The sequence below is a fragment of the Oryzias latipes genome, chromosome 2 (assembly GCF_053564925.1).
Source record: "Oryzias latipes strain Hd-rR chromosome 2, Olatipes_Hd-rR_3.1".
Classification (NCBI taxonomy): Eukaryota; Metazoa; Chordata; class Actinopteri; order Beloniformes; family Adrianichthyidae; genus Oryzias; species Oryzias latipes.
Window position 1 is genome coordinate 28,289,143 of NC_136238.1, and position 24,286 is coordinate 28,313,428.

The window sequence follows — 24,286 nt, forward strand, 5'->3', positions numbered from 1 at the left end:
TGTCACCAATGCTCTGGGTTACGTCACGCATAGACGGTGTTTCGCTGAGAGAAAGCTTTGGGACCGTATGAATACTCTGCAGACGCCCCGTGTAAAGCGCCGCTCCGCTCTCGCCCCGCTGGCTCTCCTCTCTCTTTCACCCCTCACAGGGGAGATTCGGAGGAGGAGCGCTTCGTGCCCCCCGAAGCTCACTCGGTCCACTGGCACCCGAGTGAGCAAAGCAGCCGGATTAATAATTTTGTATCGGGGGGGGTGCTTTGTTACGTGTGCGTTTTGTTGTTTTGTTATGTGTGGGAGAATTCAGACTGCGAGCCGTCCAGCCGCTCTGGGTTAGCGGCTGCAGGACTCAGGAGGAATTGTGTTCGAAGAGAGCTCGGGCCGCTAGCTCAGAGTGGCTTTGGGGCGGTCTGTGTGAACTTTTCAGAGCAGAAATAAATGTCGCTCAGTCCTTAGAAACTGTTCAAACAACGTGGATTTGTGTTTCCAGTTGTGTCCCGACAAAATAAAGGCTGCTGTTATTCTCACACATTTAAGTGCAGCCAAGATGCATATTGCTGTATTTCTCGCATCAAGGCTAATGATGTTAGCCCGTGTTAGCCTGTCCTAAGCTTTCTTCCAGCTTAATTCTTCCACAAAAAAGCACTGACCACACAGATTAAATATAACGATGAGCGAACAGGCACTTCATAATATTCATAACATTAATAAAACAGTTATGGACCCTTTTTACTCTTCCCCTACGGCATTACCTTATTATAAAAAAATAAAAAATACAAAAAAATATTTAAAAAAAGTAAAACAAATGATTAATCACTTATTGAAAATTGTTAAATTGATTGACTTTTAATGATATTACTACACTTTCTCCAAAACTTCATAAATTGATTCAAAAATCTTTCCTAATGTAGCATAATTTTGCACATGTTTTTAACTTTTGATACTTGATGACATTTTTGCTATGAAAATTCCTGAAACAGTGTTGTCTGCTTTAATAATATAGTATTATGTTTTATTCATATGAATGGCTTTTATAAGTAACATAATCTGCATATATTTCAGATGACTGATCTGCATTTGCCATGTTGATTTCTAAAATAGTTATTTTTGACGTAATACTTAAGTAAATCATCTTTGTCATGTGCTTTATCGATATCTTATGATTTTTAATTCTGTCTGATAAAAACTGGGAACCGGATATTGATAAATCATGTAATAAAATGGTTACAGTATAATCGGGGTGGGATTATATAAGTTCGCTTCCTCCCACTCCCTTTCAAGCAATATTTATTAAAATGTCTAATTATCCTAAGTTTGATTAGTTACTGTATGAATGTATAACTGATGTTTATATTGCTGTTGTGTATTATTTCTACTTAATTGCTTCAAATAAACCATTTCAAATCAAAAATAACATTAATAAAAGCACATTTGGAAGATCGTCTCGTATTACGGAGCTGCTGCACATGCTGTCTGTCTGTGGCAGCGGTTTGTTTGCAACGGGACCTATTTCCGCATCCGGGTGATTTGACACTACTGCGCATGCCCAAATTATTCATTCCGACCGAAAGTGTGAGCCAGATGAATTTTAACCCGACCATTGATCCGATCAAGATATTCTGCCCATGTAACCGCGGCTACTGTCACATCCTACATGAGGAAGTGCATGGATGATGTCACAGTTACCCAAAACCATCACCCTTCGAGCCTTCAGTTAATACTTCAGTTAATGTTCACTGTATTTAATTAAGCAAATGTGATTTAAGTGACGTTTTTGTTTTGATTTATTTTCTGTCTTTTTAATCTATGCATTTCATCATTTCTGTAATGAGTTTGATAAATATGTGTAAATTCTTTATTGCTTTGACTACAATGGTTGAAATAAATCAATAAATCAAATCAAATTAAATCAAGTCAAAATGCGTATAGCTCTAAAGATACCAAAGATAATAAAGTAATGTTCTGATATAATCTTTGTTGTCAGTAACAACAGCAAATCTAATTGCCATTCTGAGCCAGGCTACAGTGATTAGTCAACGTTGGTCTGAGTCACGTTTTTGGGGCAACTACAGTCACCAATCATGATCTTCTTGTTCAAAGTCCACGCCCCTCTCACTAAAAGCGGTTCAGGAGAATTTGTCAATCAAACGATCGAGGTGGGGCCAGCAGGCACCACCTGCTTTTACTGAGGCATCTGATTGGTCAGTTTATAACTTGTATAACTGGCAACCAAGAAAAAATATTGTGAAAAAAATTCATATTAGCAAGAAGATGATCTCTAAACACCCTCTGTGTCTATCATAAATTGTAAGGAGATACACACAGACAGAAATGTGAAAGTATCTGCTGTAAATCCAAGTATTGCTCACGTCCATGTTTATGAATGATTAATCATGTGCGTTACTATTTCTTTCCCACCTATGAATTATTTTGTGGGAACAAAATATATTTTCATGGGAAAGAATAATTGTTTTTATGATGCTGTAGCATTCGGAGTATAACGACTAATTAATTGATGAATGGATTTATTTTCCTACAAACCAACCTGAAAAACCTGTCTGAGGCAAATTACGAATTGAATTGAATTTACCTATACAAAGTCGTTTTAAAATAAGATAAACTGATAATGGAAAATACAATTAGGATTGGGTCATGGTAGGTGTATTTTATTATAACGTAAAAATGCCCAAGTACATACCAGCAGACAACACACACGTGATGCAGCAAAACTGATCAGTCCATCATTCCATTCTGATGTGTGGAAACACTTGAATTTATCTAAGACACATGACCATATAGTGTGGTAGAATGTTCTAATAATGTTCCCTTTGTGTTCTTGTTTACTTGTTTGTACACATACAGTGCCCTGCAAAAGTATTCGGCCCCTTGTAGGGCTGCATGATATGAGAAAACTTGCAAATACGATATTGGTGATAAATATGGCAATAACAATATAACTTGTGGTATCTGAACAAATGAAAACAACCAAAAACATTCCCATTTCATTGCAACAGTTTAAAAATTCTACTCCAAATGACTCTAGTCTACATAAGAGATATAAGACATCTAAAATAAAAGATGTCCATCTGATTGTTCAATTCATAAATTGATTTATTTGACTCGTTAAATACTTCAAGCTGCCATAAGATTGTTTAGCACATTTAAGATAACCATTTATTGCAATTGTTGCTGTCTTTTGTGATATTCATATTACACAGTTTGATATTGCGATAACGATACATTTGAAGTTAATTGTACAGGCCTACAAAAATATAAAATATAATTGTTTACATAATTATTTAACTCTTTCAAGTCAGTATTTAGTAGATGCACCTTTAGCTTCAATCACAGCACTGAGTTTGTGTGGATGAGTCTCAATCAGTCTGGTACATCTGCACACTGGAATTCTGAATTTTGGAGTTACAGAAAACGGCAAAATGTGGAATATGGAATGTCGACATAAATATCAGGGATCTGCAGTGTTTATGACAGGAAGTGCCAATTCTAAATGTTCTCCTGAACAACAGTGACATCATCAACTATAATAATAATGATAATACAAAAAATACATAAAAACATTTCAAATACATCTGAAATGCTATTAACAGCAGGTCAAATAGCTATTTGACACATATTTAGGCATTAACTCAAAAAGTACTATCGTAACAATGTTGCACAAGGAAAATAGATCAAAGTCGAAAGAGTATTGCAAATATATTTGTTAGAAACCAAAAGTACTGCATTTGTGGTATGTCAGAACTACAGCTATATGATTGGATAAATCAGAACAAAATACCATCAACATTTCTAAGAACATAACAACCAATGAACATGAAAAAAAAAACAAGTTATTTTGTTTTATTTATCTTTGGTCCCAAAATGTGTCTGTCTTGGTGCTTTTATTGCATGTAAAATTAATTGTTTTTACTTTTTCCTTAATTCTACTAATTATTAACATTTTCTTTATTTGAACAGCATTATTATTAATTTTCATCTCCAGTAAATGAAGAGATGATATTCATTTATTGTTCACATGTCATTTGGACATTTGTCAGAAGAGACAGAAAGTCTGGGTTTAATCTGATCTTGGTTGGTTTTTATTCAACAAACTGAACTTGTAACTTCATAAATGTCAGCCGCTGCGACGCCAGAAACAAACAGCTGTGCAGGCATGAACACGGATCCACTTTGTGCTTTTCCCGCTCACGTTTCATCCTCAGACATGCGCTCATATCACCACGCCTGTCATCTCGCCGACAACAGTTTCACAACACCGGATCATCATTATCATTTCACAGAGGAAAATTTTGTTTTTTTTTTTAACATTTAAATCACTCGTTCCTGGCAATATTTATATTGGCGGGCGGAGTCACAGTTACAGCGTTGTGTGAATGGACCCCTTATGACCCCACAGGGAAAAAAAGCTCATTGTGAGCAGAGATAATTTTTTTATCAAGTCTAAGAAATAAAAACAGACGACAGATCAAGTACTTATTGTTGTCATGTCCCGCGTTTTACTGTCTTTTCCTCTGCATGATAACTGTGGATCGTGTGTCCCACGTTGTGGACCCCTGAAATGTTTTGTGGTCAACATTTCTTTGGATTGTTCAGAAAATGTGTTCCTACTTGTTTTATGTGTTAAATTACAGAACTCTAGACTTGATGTTTGGTCTTGTGTTTTTTTTTTAATTGTTGAATTGTTATGTTTAATTGTTGAGAAAAAATGTTTTTAATTTATTTAATTTAATAGAGAAAAAATATCCTCGTTGGTGAAACCGTAGAGGATGGAAGTCTGATATGATAAGAAAATTTCAAAAAGCCAGTTTAGTTGTAACTTAATCTTTTTCTGAACCACAATGTCACAGATTTCAATGAAATACCTCAAAATCAGGCTTTTCACAGCAATTATTAGGTTAGATTGATTTAAAATAGATTCATTAGATTACTTAGTAACAGACAATGATTGCTAATGACACGGCAGTTCTAATTAGACTGTCATAATTCATTTTTTATAAATAATTAAAAGCAACCTTTTATATATGATTGACAGAAAAACGGAAATAAATGACAAACATTACGTTCGGGTCGGGCTGGGCCGGGCTTCTCTCTCGCTGACTTTTTTAATAAATACATTTTAATGGCTGCAAAGAAGCTCCTTAGGCGGGCGGTTGTCAAACATCTCTTAATCCTGTACGTCAGAACGGTTACCGCACGAACCGAAAGGCACAGCCAGCTTCTTACTCAGAGGGAGAACGTTCACTGTGTTTCACTAAACAGTGAAGTGGAACTTTGTTGCTCTTGTTGGGTTTTGATCTGGAAGAAACTGGACCAAATGGTTCTTTAGTGTTTCAGTTTTTACATTTTTGAACAAAGCAGTTTCTCACTGATGTGTTCAGGTTTGAATCTTTTCTGCCTGCAGATCCATGAGCCGGAGTTTGTGTTTTAGCATGAAATGTAGTTTTGGAAATAGAATCTGTCTGAATGTCTGGAATTGGAGACATGAAGACATCAAAGAGGTTTAGATGGATTTTGGGTTTGACAGAGAAATCTGCTGAAAAAAACTGAACTACAAACTTAGAACCACAGACGACAAAACAGATTGTACTTTTTATCTGCTAACAATTTTCTCTTTGATCTGTTAAGGTTTTCCGTTTGTCGTTAGCTGGAGGGACTAACTAAGATCATATGATTTGAAGAATGTTGTCGGCTGCACTGACCAACAATGTCTTCTGTCTTTTCAACTGGAAGGGATAGAAGAGACTCTTCCAGGACACGCTGTTGATGGACTGCATGTTTGGAGAGTTTGAAGCTCAAGATAGAACCGTTGTTGAAGTGAACATACCGATAGTGTGGAGATGAAAATCAGAGTCACACTGACCTGCTGACATGTGAGAGCTGTCCACACTTTGGACATGTCTTCTGTCCCTCCTCTTCCTCTGATCTCTGTTCTGTGAGTCTGTCTCTTCATCCTTAGTTGATGTTGATTCTTCGCATTGGTTCCCTTCTTCATCCTGATTATCAGTTACATTAAAGCTCTGCTGTTCCTCTTTCATCTGTGGAGGTTCTGGTTCCTCCTGTTCCTCTTTAATCTGTGGAGGTTCTGGTTCCTCCTGTTCCACTCTGAAGTTCCTCTGCTGGTTGCAGAGATCTTCCTCTTTAGTCATCCAATGCTGGGGGAGGACTGCAAGGACACAAACACAACAAGGAGACTTTTATACGTTTCCAGGATTTTTGTTTTATTTCAAGCATCAATGAACTCTGTGTTCATTGGAGAAAATGTCTGAGGAGTCTGGAGGACCAGAAGAGACTCATTGAAACAATACATATAGACGCCATTAAATAATTAAATAAATGTGTCATTAATTCTTTAAAATTGGAAATAAATATAATTAAAGTTGTCATTAAAAGTGTCAATATTTTATTTAAATTAAATGTTAAATGATTTACACGGGTCACATTTCTAAGTTCTTCTAATCTTCTACATTCTATTCCATTTCTCCATCTGACATTGACACAGTTTAAAGATGAACTTTGTTTCAGGCTGATGGTTGAAGTCCCGCCTTTTTTCTGCCTTGTGCAACGAGATGAGAAGAAAACTTGAAACTTTGTTCTTCTAGTTTGTTCTTCTGGTCCTAGAGAAGGAAAGTGCTGATTCCACTGGTGACAGAAACAAACACACAGTACTGTATGATAAAGACACTACTATTTATTACTAATTAATATTCATTATTTTATTTTATTACATTATTTATTTTATTTCCAAACTAATAACTCATCCGTGATGATCCAGTATAAACTGAGGGAAGTGACTTTAACAAAAAAAATATATATATATTTAGAAAAGAAGTAGTCCGCTCCCGCAAGCAATCTGTCCCGCAGCTCTAGGTGAACAAGCTACCAAAGCCAGGAAAACCGGGTCTAAAAGTGTGTGTCCGAGCAGATTTCAGACCGTCAACTCACAGCGGCTTTGGGGCGGCGTGTGAGCCGTTCAAAGCAGAAATGTTGCTCAGTCCTTAGAAACCGTTCAAACAATCACGTTGTGTTTCCAGTCGTGTCCCGACAAAATAAAGGCTGATGTTATTCCCACATGTTTACGTGCTGCCAAGATGCAGATTGCCGAAATTCCCGCATAGATTTTATGTTCATCAAAAGCTAATGTTGTTAGCTTAGCATACTGCTAACCCTGACTTCTTTCCGACTCCGTTCTTCAACAGAAAAAGCACTGACCACACAGATTAAAATTAAAATGATGAGCCAACAGATGCTTCATAATATTCACAACAATAATAAAAGCACGTTTAGAAGATCATCTCGTATATTACTGAGCTGTCAGTTATTTGTGTATGTACCCACTCGGCGGAACTCATTTCCTCTTCCGGTTTTCAAACCCTACTGCGCATGTGCGAATGATTTATTCCGACCGAAAGTGTGACCCATTTGAACGTTTTTTATATTCTGAAAACATTTTTCTGGGCCCATGTACACGGTTGGATTCTAATCCGACCATTGATCCCATCAAGATATTTTGCACATGTAACCGAGGCTTATGGTGTCTACTCATAGCGTGGCGGGGGCGTGGCATCACGATGGTGGTCTCTCCATCGTGATGTCAGTCACCCATTCCATTGGCACAACCCTAATGTGAAGTGAAGATAAAAACGGAGAAATATCTTTGATAAAGCAGGAGGGGGTGGCTGGTCTTAACACAGTGACAATAATAGAGTTTATAGGCACGGGCAATACGGGCAATTGCCTGGGGTGCAATAGTAACGGGGGGCGGCATCCCCGTGCTTGGAAGACAAAAGAAAATCTGCATCTCAATGGGTTCTTTATTATCTGTTAAATCACAGACTTTGGAAATGAATAAAACTGTGAACTGCCGCATCCGCAGCTGCATGGTCCTGTCTTTGAGAAGGAAAAGGGGAGCGGTCGTGGGCACAGGCAGCGTCCCATCATGGAAAAGGGGAGCGGTCGTGGGCACAGGCAGCGTCCCATCATGGCGTGCCTTTAGGTGACTCAGCTCATTCTAATACAGGGCTCCAGACTAACTTTTTTTCACTAGGAGCACTGTGGCCCCCAACTGAAAATTTTAGGGGCACAACCAGAAAATTTAGAGGCGCATACCGTGAATCAACATGCAAACCAGATCTACTAATAATTTCCACTGTATTACTAATAAATACTTTAAAAATAGATGCAGAAATTACAATGTGCTGTTTCAAATTCAGTATCACATCTTATTCTGCACTTTTGAAGATGCAACAACGAGGTAAACTGACAGCAACATCGCTGTCATGACAGTACAAATAGTAAAGAAAAAGGATGGAAATTTATCTTGGTGACACCAAATATGTGCAGCCAAGATGCACAATAAGCGTGTTTGAGATCACGAAGATGGACTCAACGTAAACACGTCTGTCGTCTATCGTTGCATTTTCCCCACGTGTTTTAAGTGTGTCTAAGACTAAATCGTGTTGTTGCTCGCACGTCTTTAAAGTTCAAGCCCCGCATGTAGGTGTGGGACATTTATTCTCGTCAGCACACGCCCCCAAGACTCATTTACCCCACTGTGATTGGTTGCTTTGTCAGCTCCGCGCACAACAATTGAAAGGTGTTATTCATAGAAACTGGCGGGCTGCAATAACATAAAATTTTCATATTAAGGCGAGACTGCAAAATATCATCTTGGGAGCCACAAACAGCCCGCGAGCCGCGAGTTTAAGACCCCTGCCGTAGACTCTGGCACTGGTACACTAGCCTCAGGTCGGAAGAAGAACGAATCAATAGTTCGCTTGCTCATAGCTCAGACACACATATCAAGTTGTGATGATATTTGTCTTCGTTTCCTTCCCACAGAAGTTTACGTGCGCTTGATTATCTCTAGGCCCCTCCCCCTCCACGCATTTAACCACTTACAGTGGCTTTCCCTATTCTTCTCACACGCATTGGCCGCCTCACAGACTGGCATCACTCAATGAAACGCGAGTGTGTGCTCGCGTTTCACGAGTATGTGTGCGAGTGTTTGTTTGCGTCCGTGTGCGCTTGCATCTCATTGATTATTTCATTGCTCATTTCATTGATCATTGACGTGCCCCTTCCAAGTTTAATGTATAAAAAAATACAGAGGGAGGGGGAGGCAAATTTACTGGTAGCACATGTGTGACTGGATGTAAATTTCAGTCGCACACTCTCAAATTTTGGTCGCAAAATGCGACCATTTGGTCGCAGTCTGGAGCCCTGGGTCGAGCGTCTAATAAATTGGTCTGTCAAGACAACCAGTCTTGCGACCTGGCCTGTCAAAACAGTGTCAATAAATAAATCATATTTTCCTTTGAACAAAAGATAATAAATTCACGTAACCTCCTTAATTGAAATAATTAACAAATGCATATTTAATTCATATGCAAGGAGAAACAATACAAACAAACAAATAATATCTTAAGTGCATAATCGATTGTTGTACAACATTCTTTATAATCCAAACTCAATGCAGTTGATCATTTCAACGAGTACCCACATAATTCATAATTCAACATTATGTATAAAGTAAGAAAAATACCATTTTTACCAAGTACAATTTATTTAAGCTGGCGCCCGGGCTAGCTGCTTCAATCATGGCTGCACTCACCAGTTCACGTTTTATTAAACCGTGCTGATTCTAGAGCTGTGACGGTGCCGGATGAACCACGCAGCCCCCCCCCCCCAAAAAAAAAAAACACAAAATCCCCCGGCGGCAAATAACAGTAACAACTGACTACTACCTACCGACGACCCCCCCCCCCCCCCCCCCCAACACAAAATCCTCCAGCGGGCGGCCGTGTCGCGCACTCAAGAATGCACGCAGCTAAATGGAAATGAACAATTAGACCGCAGGTAATTTGTCCTATTTCCTCCCAAGACAGAAACTTCTTTTGTGGAATCAGAATGTGTGTGTGCTTCTAAAACAGCGCACGTGTGTCTGTAAGTAGAGTAAGCACGTGCCCCGTGCTTCTCTAAGAGACAGCGACAGCCCCGCGCGCTCATGCGCGCGCGCAGGCAGGTGCTACGAGGAAAAGGTTTCCAATAGAAACCCTTTAAGTTTGAACACAGGACTAACAGAAAAAGTAAATTATCAGCAAAGATTAATGTGTTTATTATAGTTCCAATCACGCACCATATGCAAAACTTAAAAAAAAAAAAAAAAAAAAAAACTTTCAAAATAAAAGTGTGGTGATGCGGTTATCGTCACAGCCCTAGCTTCAGCTAATAAATGGCAATCTAAAGCAGCTGTACACAGCTCAGCTCTCCCATGAATGCACACCTGTTGGTGCTTTGACATGCCTTGAAAAATGAAAGCCACGTCACCCTAGGTCTGCGGTATTATGAAAGTGCAAGGGAACCGGCAAATTTAAAGTGACAGTCCAGAATTTTCATAAGGAGCGACAGCGCAGAATGTCATTTAAAGTGATAGCGCAGAATTTCATTTGGGTTACACTAAGCTGTCCAGCATCCGGGACAACCCCTGTCAACCTCTGTTCAAGATGGAGAGAACCATGAGTAGCTCGCCGCAGACTACTGCACCCCCAGTGCAAAAAGGAACGCTACCAGAGGTCTTTCGCCCCTTCATTTTTTTTGACAGTTATTGATAGATATTATAACTATCAGAAATCCAGGATTTCAGGGAAAGGGGGTGGTTTAAGTGAAAAAAGTCTGTAATAGATTATGTCTTTCAATCAGACACAATTAAAAAACAGGTGTTTATTTTATAGAGATTAACCAAACAAGGAAAGGAAACAAGATGGCGTTCAGGGTGGCTGGTTTGCCGCTTGGCTCTCCTCAGCTTTTTGTATAATATATTGTTTTGGTTTTTTTTACCATTGTCAGAAGGACAATCGACTCTTCTGGTGTGTAAAGGCGAGGAGTTGTTAAACATTAGGACAGGGAACCCATGGCTGGCGAGCCATATATGGCTCTTCTGATGGCCATATCTGGCTCGTAGACAAATCTATAATTATAAAACATTTTTTTCATTAGACCAGTCCTTCTCGGACCCGATGCGATGCCAGGGGGACGAAGAGTAGTAGCTGTGCTTGGAGAGAAAAGAATCTGCACCACAATCAGTTTATTATTATCTGTTATATCACAGAGTTTGTACCAGCCTGAAACCTGCAAAGTGCCGTCCTGCAGCTGCACAGCTCCAGTCTCTGAGGAGGAGCTGCAGCTGCTATATTTATTTTTGAGCAGGTCCTGCACGCTTTTATCTCTTCATAACTGGACTACTGCAACACACTTTACACTGGGGGTTCCCACGAGGCACTTTCCCGGTTGCAGTTAGTTCAGAACTCTGCTGCACAACTTTTAACAGTAACCAAAAATTATGAGCACAGAACACCTATTCTGGCTTCCTGTTAATTTCAGGATTAATTTTAGAATTTTATAGTTTGTTTCTAAAGCTCTACATGGACTGGCTCCAAAATACATTCTGACCTCACTCAGATTTATAAACCAGCTTGTGCTCTGAGGTCAGAGGGTCAGCTCCAGCTTGTGGAGCCCATGACGAGGCCCAAAACTAGAGGAGACTGGGCATTCTCTGCTGTCGGTCTTAAACTGTGGAATCCTCTGCCTTTGATTTAATCTGCATCAAAGTTGCTGCTGGTCGTTTGTCCAAAAGTGTCTTTAGAAACCGATGCTCCCGTGGCGTGTGGGAGGAGCTACCATCAAAGGTTTTTCTCGCCTACTTATAAAAGACGATGCTGAGAAATCAGGTGCATTTATTTTGAAAAGCTTCACAAAGCGGCCAGCAAACTACTCAGGTTGAAACCTGAGCCTTTTTCAAAGAACAAAGACATTAAAATTATGGTGACGATGAATGCTTTTCCCCTCGGTAAACCTGACCATCTCACACTGGCTGACAGTAACGGGTTTATTTTTGGAGTAATCCCACTGATGAATTATACGATTAAGCTTTAGCTTTGAATGTTTTATAAGACCTAAAAATAATATTCACAATAACAGGCTATTAAAAAAATCAAATCCCTCTGATGCATTTCACAAAGACACACACAGGACGTCACACACCAAGAAATGAACTTTGTTAAAAATGATGCCAGGAGTTAAACTATAAAAAAAAGATAAAACAGCAAAGAAAACCGAATGATCTGATTTATTTCTTATTAATAGTATTTCCAGGCTTTGTTTTGTTCTGCAAGCATGTTCATATTTGTATAATTTTGACAGAATATATTTTTATGGAGAGGAAAATATTATTCATTATTTAAGATTTGGATCTGGATTAATTGTCCTGTTTCTATTCATATTTATGTTCAAAAAGTTCAGTTTTAAAGGGTTAAAGGTTTAGCTTTAGTGTGATCAATAATGTTTCTTGTTCAGCCTGAAACCTAAAGCGTCTTTTGGATTCAGGCCCCCTGTCTGACTGAGTTTAATCTAGAAAATTCATGCATTTTTGTGTACAATGGACAAATAGAAGATAGAGAACACAATAGGATGTTGTCAAATTGTGTGTATGTGTGTGCATGTTGGGGGGAGTCGTACTCGCGCGGGGAGTAACTTACTCAGTAAGTTAGTGTAGAACCGCCACTGGTTGAAACACCATAAGATGTTAGGACTGTTACTTTAAACGATTTAACACAAATGACTTTAAAAAGACACAAAAACTCGAATGGTGGTTTGTTCATAGAAGTCGGGCTTGTTTTGTGGTCTGTCTGTCGGTGTTCAGATTACTTTTGGGCTGGAAAACTGTCCCACAACTGGCAACACTGCTTCCTCAGTTTAGCGGTGAAACTAAGAGCAGCAAAATTGGAGGTAATAATCCAGCCGCACAGTTTGGATCCAGAAAGCAGCTCACACGAAGAAAAACAAAGACGTTCATGGATCTATTTGTCTGCAGGTGGATGCAGCAGTGAACGTACCGACTATGTGGAGCTGCAGCTGCGGGTTCCAGCTGCTATCCAGCAGTCTGCGCTGACGACAGAGCTCCTCCTCGTTCTGGACGATGGTTCCTTCAGCAGCAGAAAGTTGTTCTCTGACAGAACCTTCCTGAGGTTCTGAAGACATGGTTCCTGCTCCGATCTTCAGCTCCAACTCCCACAAACACCGCCGTCCTCTTCACTGCAGCTCCGATGATCGATCATCTGCTAGTCTCACAATCACAGCAATCCACGTTGTCTTTCCGTTCAACACTTCTTCACTCATTTACGACACTTTGGAAAATGCTGAGAGTTCCACACGAACCACGTATCGTCCTTTCTGTCCAAAAACCTCACAAACGTCCCAACAAAACACCACCATCCTCTCAACACAAGCTGCTAGCCTGCTAACAAGCTAACGCTGCTAGCGCCTCGTGCTGTTCTTCTTCTCTGTTTGGCTAACAGCGTCATCGTGCTTTAGCGCCACCAGCTGGTCTGGAGTGTCGTCTGTCGCTCACATAATGATGTCGATGGCGGCAAAAAACGGCCTGTTTTAACTTTACTGGCAGACAAAGAAACTGGCAATTTAATTAACAATATTTTGGTGTGACCAGTCGACCAGAAAAAAGAGTATTTTTCAACAAAAATGGAGAAGAAAGGGATGGGAAGTTAACTTCTGGTTCCGGCTGATGATGTTGGGGCGCCATGTTTTCGTCTGCAGCCAATTTTTTTAAAACTTTATTGAACGTAACAATTCAATACACAACAATGTAAAACAGCAACAAGGAAAGCACAAGCCAGGGGGTTATTATTAAATTTTACACAAAGACATTGAAACTGTAGAAAATGTATGTTTTAATATCTTATTCTTCATTATGTTATAGCTTTATCTTTAGTGTGAAGTGAACTAATTTTGAACTCATCAGGACTTATTCTCCAGTGACCTTCACTTGTGCTTTGTAGTTGAAGCAGCAACTAGGACTTCTTTGTGCAAATCTAGGAGTTTCCAGAGACGCAATAAATATGTCATGAACTACATTTCTACTATCTGGGTTGAACACCTTATCCTTGGGAAAGTGTTCAGATTCGTGTTCTCATGTGGAGGATGAAGCTGACCTCTGATCTCGTGCCGGTGATGGAGTATTCGTTTGGCTGGTATGATTTATTTTGAACCAGATGAGGACTCCTTTTGATCATGGATTGTGTGCGCCGGTGAAATGCCCCCACCCCTGGAAAGGCGGAGCGGATCCGGAGTTGGTAACCTTCAGCTATTGGCCGGTGGAAGCACGAGGGATACCGGCTGACGAATCAGAGTGTTCCGGGGCAGAGGATCAGCGGCCATGATCTTTCCGGAAGGGGGAGATTCAAACACATCTTAAAAAGACTGTTTTCAAAGTTTTCCATTGTTCTTAGGAAAATCTACGAGTAATTCGCATGTAACTTGTCCGTCAGTAGATCTTTACTTGAGAATCCAGATATATCTGCATTAATGTTTAATCTGTGCTCTAGAACTGTTGTCAGGGAAATAAACTTCGTGTATTTTTAATCCGGTTGAATCCTTGTTTGCTTTACCACTCTCGACTACTGAACACGCATGGATGGAAAGAACTGAAAAGCGGAAGATTTCTTTCCTACAAAACTGATGCACTGATCAAATGTTTTAATAGCTTTCTTATTGTGTTCATGCATTGTTTGAACTCATTGATAAAGGCAGAAAAATGAGGGGTATGATTTGTGACTTTGGATTTATCAATGTTCCATTTGCATAAAAACAATAAAAGGTTAATGATGTATGACTGTTCTTTTTTAGGAGATGGACAGTGGGTGTGGCCAAACATAACATTTTCTAAGTACGGGCGAAAGTCTGGGTCAATGTGGGCGGAAATGAAATGACAAACTTTAGAGGAGTAGTGGAAAAGGGACATGACCAAAATAAATGTACAGCATCTTCAGGGTGTTCTTGACAAAAAGAGCACGTTACATCAACATCCTTTTTGAACCTTTGTAAATATGGCTTGGATGGGTAGAATTTATGGATTAGTTTAAATGAGATTTCTTTCATTTGTTGTTTCCCTTTCGGCTTTTCCCATCAGGGGTCGCCACAGCGAACGAGTCGCATGGTAAACTTGGCAATGTTTTACGCCGGATGCCCTTCCTGACGCAACCTTCTCAAACCGGGTTTGGAACCGGCACAGGGGTAAATGAGATTTCTTTCATTTATTGGTTAAAAAGTATTTTGTTAGTAGATTCCAGGAGCCTCATTTATAAACGTTGCGTCCGCACAAAAGAAAGCGTACGCCACTTTCTACACAATAGTTGATATTTATAAAAAGCAAACTTGACAGGAAAATGTGCGGTCCTTCACGCAAGCTCTGACCCAGGCGTACGCACAAAAACGGGTGAAATGAGAAATGGCGACACCGTCGGCAGATGGAAGAAACACGTGAAAGTGACAGTGTGTGCCAAATCGTGCTGGCATGTGCTGTGCTACACAATGTGGCACAGCTTAAAAACGTGCCTCTACCCCCTGGCGCCAATTGCTGTGTTGGCCCCGACCCTGAACCCCATCCCCACACATTTGAGCCAAATTCTGCTGCTGAGCGCCAGCGTGTGGAAGTGATGCGTCGCTTGTAAAGAACAACAAGAGGTGTGGAAAATATTATTTATTTAAGAATTCCCTCATCGTGCAGTTTATTTCAGTCAGTCTTGATTTCTCCCAACTCCTTGGCCACCTCTCTGATTGAACCACTGACTTCCCTCTGCATTTCAAGGACTGCATCGGTGAGGACACGTCCACTGCTGGAGGGTTGAGAGCCGCGTGCCGTGGAGACGCTGGGTCCAGACGGCTGCTCAGCTGCAGCATCGTAACCACTGGCCCCGCTGGAACACCCAGCAACTAAAATAAAATTGTTCTATATCAATAAACTGTAATTGTGTAGCCTGCATACATGTGACTTGACTGCATTCATTTTGATTATTTCTCTTACCTGTGTCACCCGGTGCATCTGGCGCGTCGGTGTTCCCCTCCGCCTCAGTCACCACTCCACTTAAAAGGGATTCCCCGATAATAGCCGCCAGTCTCTCTCTCATCAAGAGGGTTCAGCTCTGGTGTTCCCTGTCCCCCACCCGTGGCAGACACACTCTGGCGATGGAGCGCTAGACGTCTTTTCGCCTCGACTTTGATGTCCGACCATTTCTTTTTTATTTCGGCCACGGTCTGAGGTTGTACGGCTGCAGCATTTATTTACAGCGTCTGCCACCGTTTGCCACTCAATTGCCTTTTTTTGCATTAGTAATGTCCACACTGTGCCCTCCAAACAACATTTTTCTCCTCTTTTCCACCTCGCCAACAATAACTTCTACTTCACATTGAGTGAAGTTACGTTTTTTTGATTTCTTCTCTGTGTTTGCCATGGTTTCGCAATCCATGAATATTAACTTGTGGGCGTTTCACAAACTATTTATGGACAACTTTGGGCGTGTCATGAAGCTGCAAAAGCTGCGCTGCATTTAGAATTGGTTGTGATTTATTAAGGGAAAGATGCGTAGGATGTGCGTGCGCACGGTTTTATAAATCCGAATATTTCTGTGCGTACGCACGTCCTATGTTTCATCCGTACGCCACTTCTGATGCAAATCCTACGCAAAGTTTTAGAAATGAGGCCCCAGGGGATTTTCAAAATAAAGGAACAGTATTTGTGGTGAGGTCACAGCTTCCTCATTCCGGGTCTGACACTAAATGTTTCTGTTGAACAGAATGTTTTCTGATTGGTTTAGCCTTCTTTCAACTCTGGATCCTTCAGGTTCTCCATCTTTCTGGATCCAAATCCTTCCAGTCACAACAACTTCCTGTGTTTAGAGGATCAGATGCAGAAGAGAATCCAACATAGAACCGGAGTCACACTGGATCCAGCTGTCAGGAAGGGGAGGAGCCAAAATGCGGAAACTGGACTCAAAGGCAGAAACGTCAAGATTTGATCAGAGACTTTTCCTCATATGTGAATCAGGTAAAGCCAACGCAACCACGGTGAGTATTTATTTATGCACGGAACGGGCGCGCGCGCATACTAGCGCGCATAAGAGCATGCACACGCGATCACGCACACACACGTTGATAAACTGCAAAAACCTCACTTAGGCTCACACAGGACGCACGCAACATGCAGCTCACAGCCAAGACATGTTCACCCCCAACGCACAGCGCTTGTCAGTATAGCAGGTACGCACAGCGGGCACGCGCACACGGACGGGCACACGCACTATTTAGCCTTGCACTCTCCCGGTTAGAACAGCTATGAACAGTCTTAACATCGTTAGCTGGAATGTGCACGGACTTGGCTCTGGGCCAAAGAGATTGAAAGTATTAAATCACCTGAATGATCTTAAAGCAGATATAGCTCTGCTGCAGGAGACCCATTTATCTTTATCAGCTGGTCATCTCCTGTGCTGTTCCCAGTATCCAGTTATGTATTCTGCCAGTTTCAACTCCAAACAAAGAGGGGTTGCAGTTTTGATTAATAAAAATGTTACATTTACTCATAAGGATACAGTTACTGATCCAGAAGGCAGATTTGTAATCATTAATATATCCATTCAGAATAAGGACTTTTGCATAGCCAGTATCTATGGCCCTAATGTTGACGACTCTTCCTTCTTTCACAGATTCTTCACCTCACTCTCAGCTCACTCTGACTCCACAATCATTATAGGAGGAGACTTCAACCTTGTTTTGGACCCTGAACTTGACAGACTCAGCACAGCAGCAAACCAGCGTACATGGCAGTCTGCAAGTATTCTAAAGCAGTACATGAATGATCTGGGTCTCTGCGACGCTTGGCGCTCATGTCATCCAAATGCTAAAGGGTTCACCTTTTTTTCTCCAGTTCATCATTCACACTCTCGTTTAGATTATTTATTAGTCAGTAACTCCCTTTTGAAAGAAATTAAAAGTTCCAACATTCATCCAATTATTATCAGTGACCATTCACCAGTTTCTGTTACTATTTCAAGGGAAGTACCCACACCCTCGGGTTCAACCTGGAGGTTTAATACGTCTCTGTTAAAAGACCAGGAACTTATTGAATTCTTTAAAAAAGAGTGGGAAACCTTCTTAGAATTCAACAATACTTCTGAAATATCACCAAGTATTCTTTGGGAAACAGCAAAAGCAGTCATGAGAGGGAAAATCATCTCTTATTCAACGCATAAAAAACGCAAAGAGAAAGCAGATTTATTAGAATTAGAAAATAAAATCAAAACTCTGGAGACTGCTTATGCTGCTTCTGCACAGGGACACATTTTGGGCGACCTGAAAAATTTAAAGCTGCAGTTAAATGACATCATCAATAAACAAACACAATTCCAGATACAAAGGCTTCGACTGGAAAGATATGAAAACTGAAATAAATCTGGCAAATTTCTAGCTAATCAGCTTAAAATTAATAAAGAAAAATCAACAATCACTTCGATTATGGACCAAACAGGGAATGTCACCCATGACCCGGTAAAAATTAATAATGCGTTTAAAGACTTTTATCAAAACTTATACAATCCACAGATCAATCCATCAGAACAAAGCATCAAGTCATTTCTCAACAATATAAACCTGCCCAAGTTAAACGAAGATCAAATCACAAATTTAGACTCTCCCCTCTCGTTGTCTGAGCTTCATGAAGCTCTGTTACTTATGCCTAATGGTAAAGCACCAGGGCCTGACGGCTTTCCTGCAAAGTTTTATAAAGAATTCTGGGAACAACTGGCACCAACATTTTATAAAACGGTAAAATTTATCAATGAAAGCCAATCTCTACCACCTAACATGAACTCCGCCAACATTATCCTTCTTCTAAAACCAGACAAAGACCCCACGAGTCCTTCAAGCTATCGCCCCATTTCTTTAATTAATGCAGATGTAAAAATTATCTGCAAAGCACTAGCACAGAGAATAGAAAAAGTCACTCCTCACATAATTCACTTTGATCAAACTGGATTCATCAAAGGCAGACACTCGGATGACAATGTCCGCAGACTCGTTAACATAATAGACTTTGCCACCATCAAAAACCAGGAAATGACTATACTATTACTGGATGCTGAAAAAGCCTTTGATAGAGTAAATTGGAAGTTCCTCATTGCTGCCCTCCATAAGTTTGGTTTTGGAGAAGCATTCATCAATTGGATCAAAATATTATATCACAACCCCAATGCATCAGTTAGAACTAATAAACAGACTTCCAACAGGTTTTTTCTTGGAAGAGGAACTAGACAGGGTTGCCCACTCTCCCCCTCTCTTTTTGCAATATTTATCGAGCCTCTAGCTGCAGCAATAAGACAGAATGAGAGTATTAAAGGAATTAAAACCAAACACAGCCATCATAAAATTAGTCTCTATGACATATTACTGTTTTTAAGTAATATACATTCTGTAAATGAAACGGCAACAATCATTAATGAATTCTCTTCTATATCAGTCTATTCCATTAATTGGAATAAATTCGTTTTATTACCACTGAACAGTAATGCGGAGCAAGGACTCACAATACCAGTTAAATTAGGCAATATAAAATATCTAGGTATTTATTTTTCCCCAAAATATCAGAACTGGTGCAGCTAAACTACACCCCATTACTGAAAAACATACAGGACGATCTAACACGCTGGACCAACCTGCCTCTGTCCCTTATGGGCAAGGTAGCCACGGTAAAAATGAAAATCTTACCCAAAGTTAATTATCTCTTCTCAATGATTCCCACACAACCGCCATTAAAATGGTTCAAAACATTAGACTCATCCATATCAAGCTTTCTATGGAACAATAAACCTGCAAGAATTAGTCTAAACACTTTAAAATCTGCAAAAAGCTGTGGAGGATTAGAATTACCTAACTTATACAATTACTTTCTTGCAAATAGATTACAATACATCTTAAAATGGTTAAAAAATATTCCAGAAACCAACTCATGGTTAGACTTGGAACAGGCGTTATGTGGAAAGATCAACCTGTCAGATCTTCCATTTATTAGCCAAATAGTTAAAAAACAGGATTGTTTCAAAAGTATTAATATAAATGAATCAGAATCAGAATCAGAATCTTTTATCATCATTCTGCAGTGCACAATGAAATTTTTTCCAGCAACTCTCGTCCAACAATATAAAAAGGTCGAATAAAATAAAATAGGAATAAGGAGCTATATAAGGCATAAATACATAAATACTGTACAGTAGAGTGGGGTGAATATTGCACATGAGTGGGTATTCCACATAAATAAATGCCACATTAACAGCCTGGTGGGAATTTATCAAAATATCAAAATCATCAATTAAACCGTGCAAAATGACACCCATCTGGAACAACCCAGACATCCTCATAAACAAAAAAATTATCCACTTCCCAGCTTGGCAAGCAGGGGGCATAAAACAACTAGAGCACATAATTATTGATAGAAGATTCATAACTCCCCAGGAACTTCAAGACAAACATGGAATAAATAACTTCCTGGAATATCAGCAACTTAAATCAATTATTACTAAAAAGTTTAAATACAGAGACAACGATTTAAAGCTACCAGATGTAGTTACCACTCTGATCAATTTCTCAATGAATAAAACTCTCTCCAAAATATACAAACTTTTATGTAATTTAGATAACAATATTTCACTTCCGACAACAAAATGGGATGCGGATTTGAGCATCAGCACAGAAGAAAGCTTTTGGTCAGAACTTTGTCTAAACACCTTTAAACTGACAAAAAGTCCAAATCTGCAGTTAATCCATTTCAAAACTCTTCACAGAATTTACTACACTGGACAGAGGATGTTCAAGATGGGTCTCAGTAACTCAGACATTTGTCAGCACTGTGACAGTAATCTACCAGACAATTAGATGCATGCACTATGGTTCTGCACGCCTGTCCAGGCTCTCTGGCAGCAGGTATGTGCCGATCTATCAGTCTGGCTTAAGGTTTCAATCACAGCTTCACCGTCACTTTGTGTGCTTGGTGACATGAGTGCCATCGATGTAGGAGGATTAGGCTCTATCATTTTCATAACTCTTTGCATTGCAAAAAAAACGATTTTAATAAATTGGAAAAGCAAGAAAAATATAAATATAAGTCAACACAGAAATCTGCTGCTTGATCATATCAGCTTGGAAAAAATGTCAGCCCAAAGTTCAAGTAACTTTGAAAGAATTCAGTCTCTCTGGTCTCCCATAGCTAACTCCATGACTTAGGGGGTGGGGGGGCCTGGTCGTCGCTGCTCCTTGCCCTTCTGCCGTGGGCCGGGGTGGGGGTCGGGGACTCCGGTGCCTGGCGGGGGGTGGTGGGGGCTCCGTTGGTCGGGGGGTCTGGTCCGGCGCCTGGGTGGGGCGGGCTGGGGCGCTGCGTGGTCCTCTGGGCTTGGGTGTGGGGGTGCGTGGTGGGGGGGTGGGGTGGTGGTCTGGCTTGGCTTGGGGGGGTGGTCCCTTTGCCTGTGCTGGGGGGGGTTGGCGGGGGGCGCTGCTCGGGGGGGGGGGGGGGGGGGGGGCAGCGGCGCTGGATGGGCTTCCCATCTACACCTGGGGCTGGGATCGGCCCTTCCCTGGCTCTGGGCAGGGAAGGGGCTGTGGCCCCCCTCCTATGGTTGCCGTATGGAGTGGGCCCCCCCTCTTTCGGTTTTATTTGCACCTTAGACATGTAGCGCCCTTGGTAGGGGGGGTGCTTGGACATCACTGCCAGCAAGCAGCGGATGTCCTCCTAGCACCCTACCCGCCAATTTTAACCGCACATTAGACATTTAAGGCCCCTTGGTGGGGAGGGTGAGGGGACGTCACTGTGAGTAATCAGGAGATGTCCCCTTAGTGCCCTACCCGCCAATTTTAACTGCACCCCCCTTAGTACACACACCCCTCCCCCCTCAATATATACATCCCAACATAAACACACACACATGCACACACACACCCTCTCAAACACACATACACGCACACACATTTTGCAAGGAAGGTGGGACCTAGGATCATCTGTCCCCTGCCTCTTCCCTGGTGGGGGGTACGGGCCCCTTTGCAACGGCGGCCGTTTTCCCGGGGTGCCGGCTTCCTGGGCCTGGCGGTGCTCTCTCCGCGCGGTGGGGGGGTTCACACTACATCTGAGCCGGGGGTGTTTGTGTCCCTGGGGGGTGGGTTCTGGTCCTTGCTCCTGAGTGCTGGGCCCCGCCAAATTTCCAACTGTGGCCGGGCCATATTTACAACACCCCTTGTGGGCCCTCTTTTTTCCCCGGGGTTCCCCGCTCCTGGGCGGGGGCGGCGGGCCCCTGCCTCGCTCCTCCCTGGACCAACCGTGGGCCGGGCAGATGGTTGCCTGGAGTGCGGAGCGGGTCTCCCTTGGGGGGTTCTGGCTCGTACCTGGGGTTGGGGCGGGGGGATGCCCGGAACTCCTGGGTGGTGGTGGGGTGCTCGTCTGGGGCTGTGGGCGTCCTTCTCCGGTGGGGCCCTGCGTTGGGTTCTCCCGGCGCGGCGGGGGGGCTGCTCTCCTGGTTGGGCTGGGGCGGCGCTCTCTTTCCCTCCGTGCCTCCCTGCTCTCTGGCTCTGGGGGCCTTGCGGCGGTCCTGCTGGCCCTGGCCTGGGTGGCGGTCTTGGTCGCCCGGGCGGCGGTTGTTCCCTGCCGGTTTCCGTGTGGCGTTGGGGGGATTCCGGCTGCCGCTGCTGCTGCGGTGGGGGTCTTGGGGTGGGGATGGCTGGGCACTCTCCCTCCTTCTTTAACACTCACCTGAGCACAGGTGTTAGCTCACCTTTGCACTAACAGTTTGCATGACTGAATGACTGAAATATTTCACACTAGTTGGTTTTAAGGCATAAGTATGCATGTGAACACTATCTGTTTTGTGTACATGTCGACAGATGGACATTTTTGCAGCTAGCAGGTGTGTTTATAACATTTGAGTGTGTTTGTGGACAGGCTCCGCCCTTTTTTTTTAACTACATTTGAACATTACCATAATGATTAACAACCAGTAAACTTGTTGCTTTATGCTGCTTCATGGTCTTATCCCCCTACCCCCCCTCTCTCTAACGTCCCTCTCTCTTCTTCCCCTCTTTCCTTTTCCGTCCGGTCCAACACCAAAGATTTTCAGACATGATTGAAATTAATAAAGTTTGGCCTCAATTACAAAAGGGGTTTATTCAGACATACCTTTCTTTTGTCTGAAGATTAATAACCTCTCTTGTTAAAGTAAAATATGTCCAACACAAGAGGCCCTCAGCTCTCATCTGTCTGCCCAGCTGTTGTACAGGACAAGTTAAAAAAAAAAAAAAAAAATTTTGATCAGAGACAGTGATCTGCAGGATTCTGTTCAAAAATCGCTTTCCGTCAAATGCTTGTGTAGCAATGAGTTCCAGTTTTTACCTGATTGCTTTAGCCCAGGGGTCGGGAACCTTTTTGGCCAAGAGAGCCATAAACGCCACATATTTTGAAATGTAATTTCGAAAGAGCCATACAATAATGTAGTGTCCCTTTCCCACACTGAGGCACGGAGACTTAACCTCTTTTAAGGTTCTTTATTCCGATTACTGCAGACCGCAACAAACGCCGAACAATTAATTCAGCAACTCCTGAATCTCTCCCGCCGAGACGAGACGAGAGCGCGTCTCCCAACTTTATATTCCCCTGCTCCCGCTGCAGCCCTCCCCTTTCCCTTATTCGGCCCATAGCTGAACCCCATTGGTCCAAACTACCTAACAACAGGCTGAGCGACAGAACTGAGAGCCAATCAGCTCTCTGCTTGATGCGGTCAATGAACTCCAGAACTTTTAACGCGGCCCAACAGCCATCCAACTCAGTCCGCGACAATATGTTTAAAACTAAAATACAAGTGAATGTGTGCATTTGATGTAATTTCAACCTTTTTAAAGTACAATAAGTCTGTGGATTCTTTTTAATACCATTGTTATGCTGTTTCTAATAAATGATGAGTATTTCTCGTGGTAGTTTTGCTGATGGTCTAGTCTGGTTTACGTGGTGAGTTTCTGCTTCATGCAGGCGTTGAGACTTTAAACGTGATCTTAGGTTGGTATGAATGTTTTGTAGATGTGAGACAGACTGCTCACATGCAGACGGGGAGCCAAACACACACTCACACGCTGCAGTGAGTGACAGGCAGTGGGTTTTACGTTTTTACAATCCCTGCGCGATTCACCTGCTGCCTGTCCCCACAACACCTCAGCCCCACCCTCTGCTTTCTCCCTCACACATCCCGTCCCCGCAACTGCGCGCTCTTTCTCAGAGACGGGAGCGCGCAGTTTTAGGCACGGCAATTCACAGGTTTCCGGGTGGTACAAACTCTGTGAATTAATAGACAATTTTAAACTTATACTAGTGCTGGCGCAGATTTGTCTCTCTAAGCACCGCTAC

At 41.9% G+C, this 24,286-nt stretch overlaps 2 protein-coding genes across 2 annotated transcripts in view; both read right to left on the reverse strand.

Annotated features, from left to right (window-relative positions):
* The window catches only part of LOC144987952 (uncharacterized), a 54,311-nt gene extending 40,695 nt beyond the window's left edge, over positions 1-13,616 (reverse strand). Inside the window, exon 1 of the mRNA XM_078937828.1 lies at positions 12,906-13,616. Coding sequence (XP_078793954.1) covers positions 12,906-13,050 — 145 coding nt within the window. The 5' untranslated portion in view covers positions 13,051-13,616. The remainder of the gene's footprint in view (positions 1-12,905) is intronic.
* The window catches only part of LOC144987243 (uncharacterized), a 281,445-nt gene that overhangs the window by 13,621 nt on the left and 243,538 nt on the right, over positions 1-24,286 (reverse strand). The window contains exon 2 of the transcript XR_013651114.1: positions 5,876-6,178. The gene's annotated coding sequence lies outside the window, so the exon portion shown is untranslated. The remainder of the gene's footprint in view (positions 1-5,875; positions 6,179-24,286) is intronic.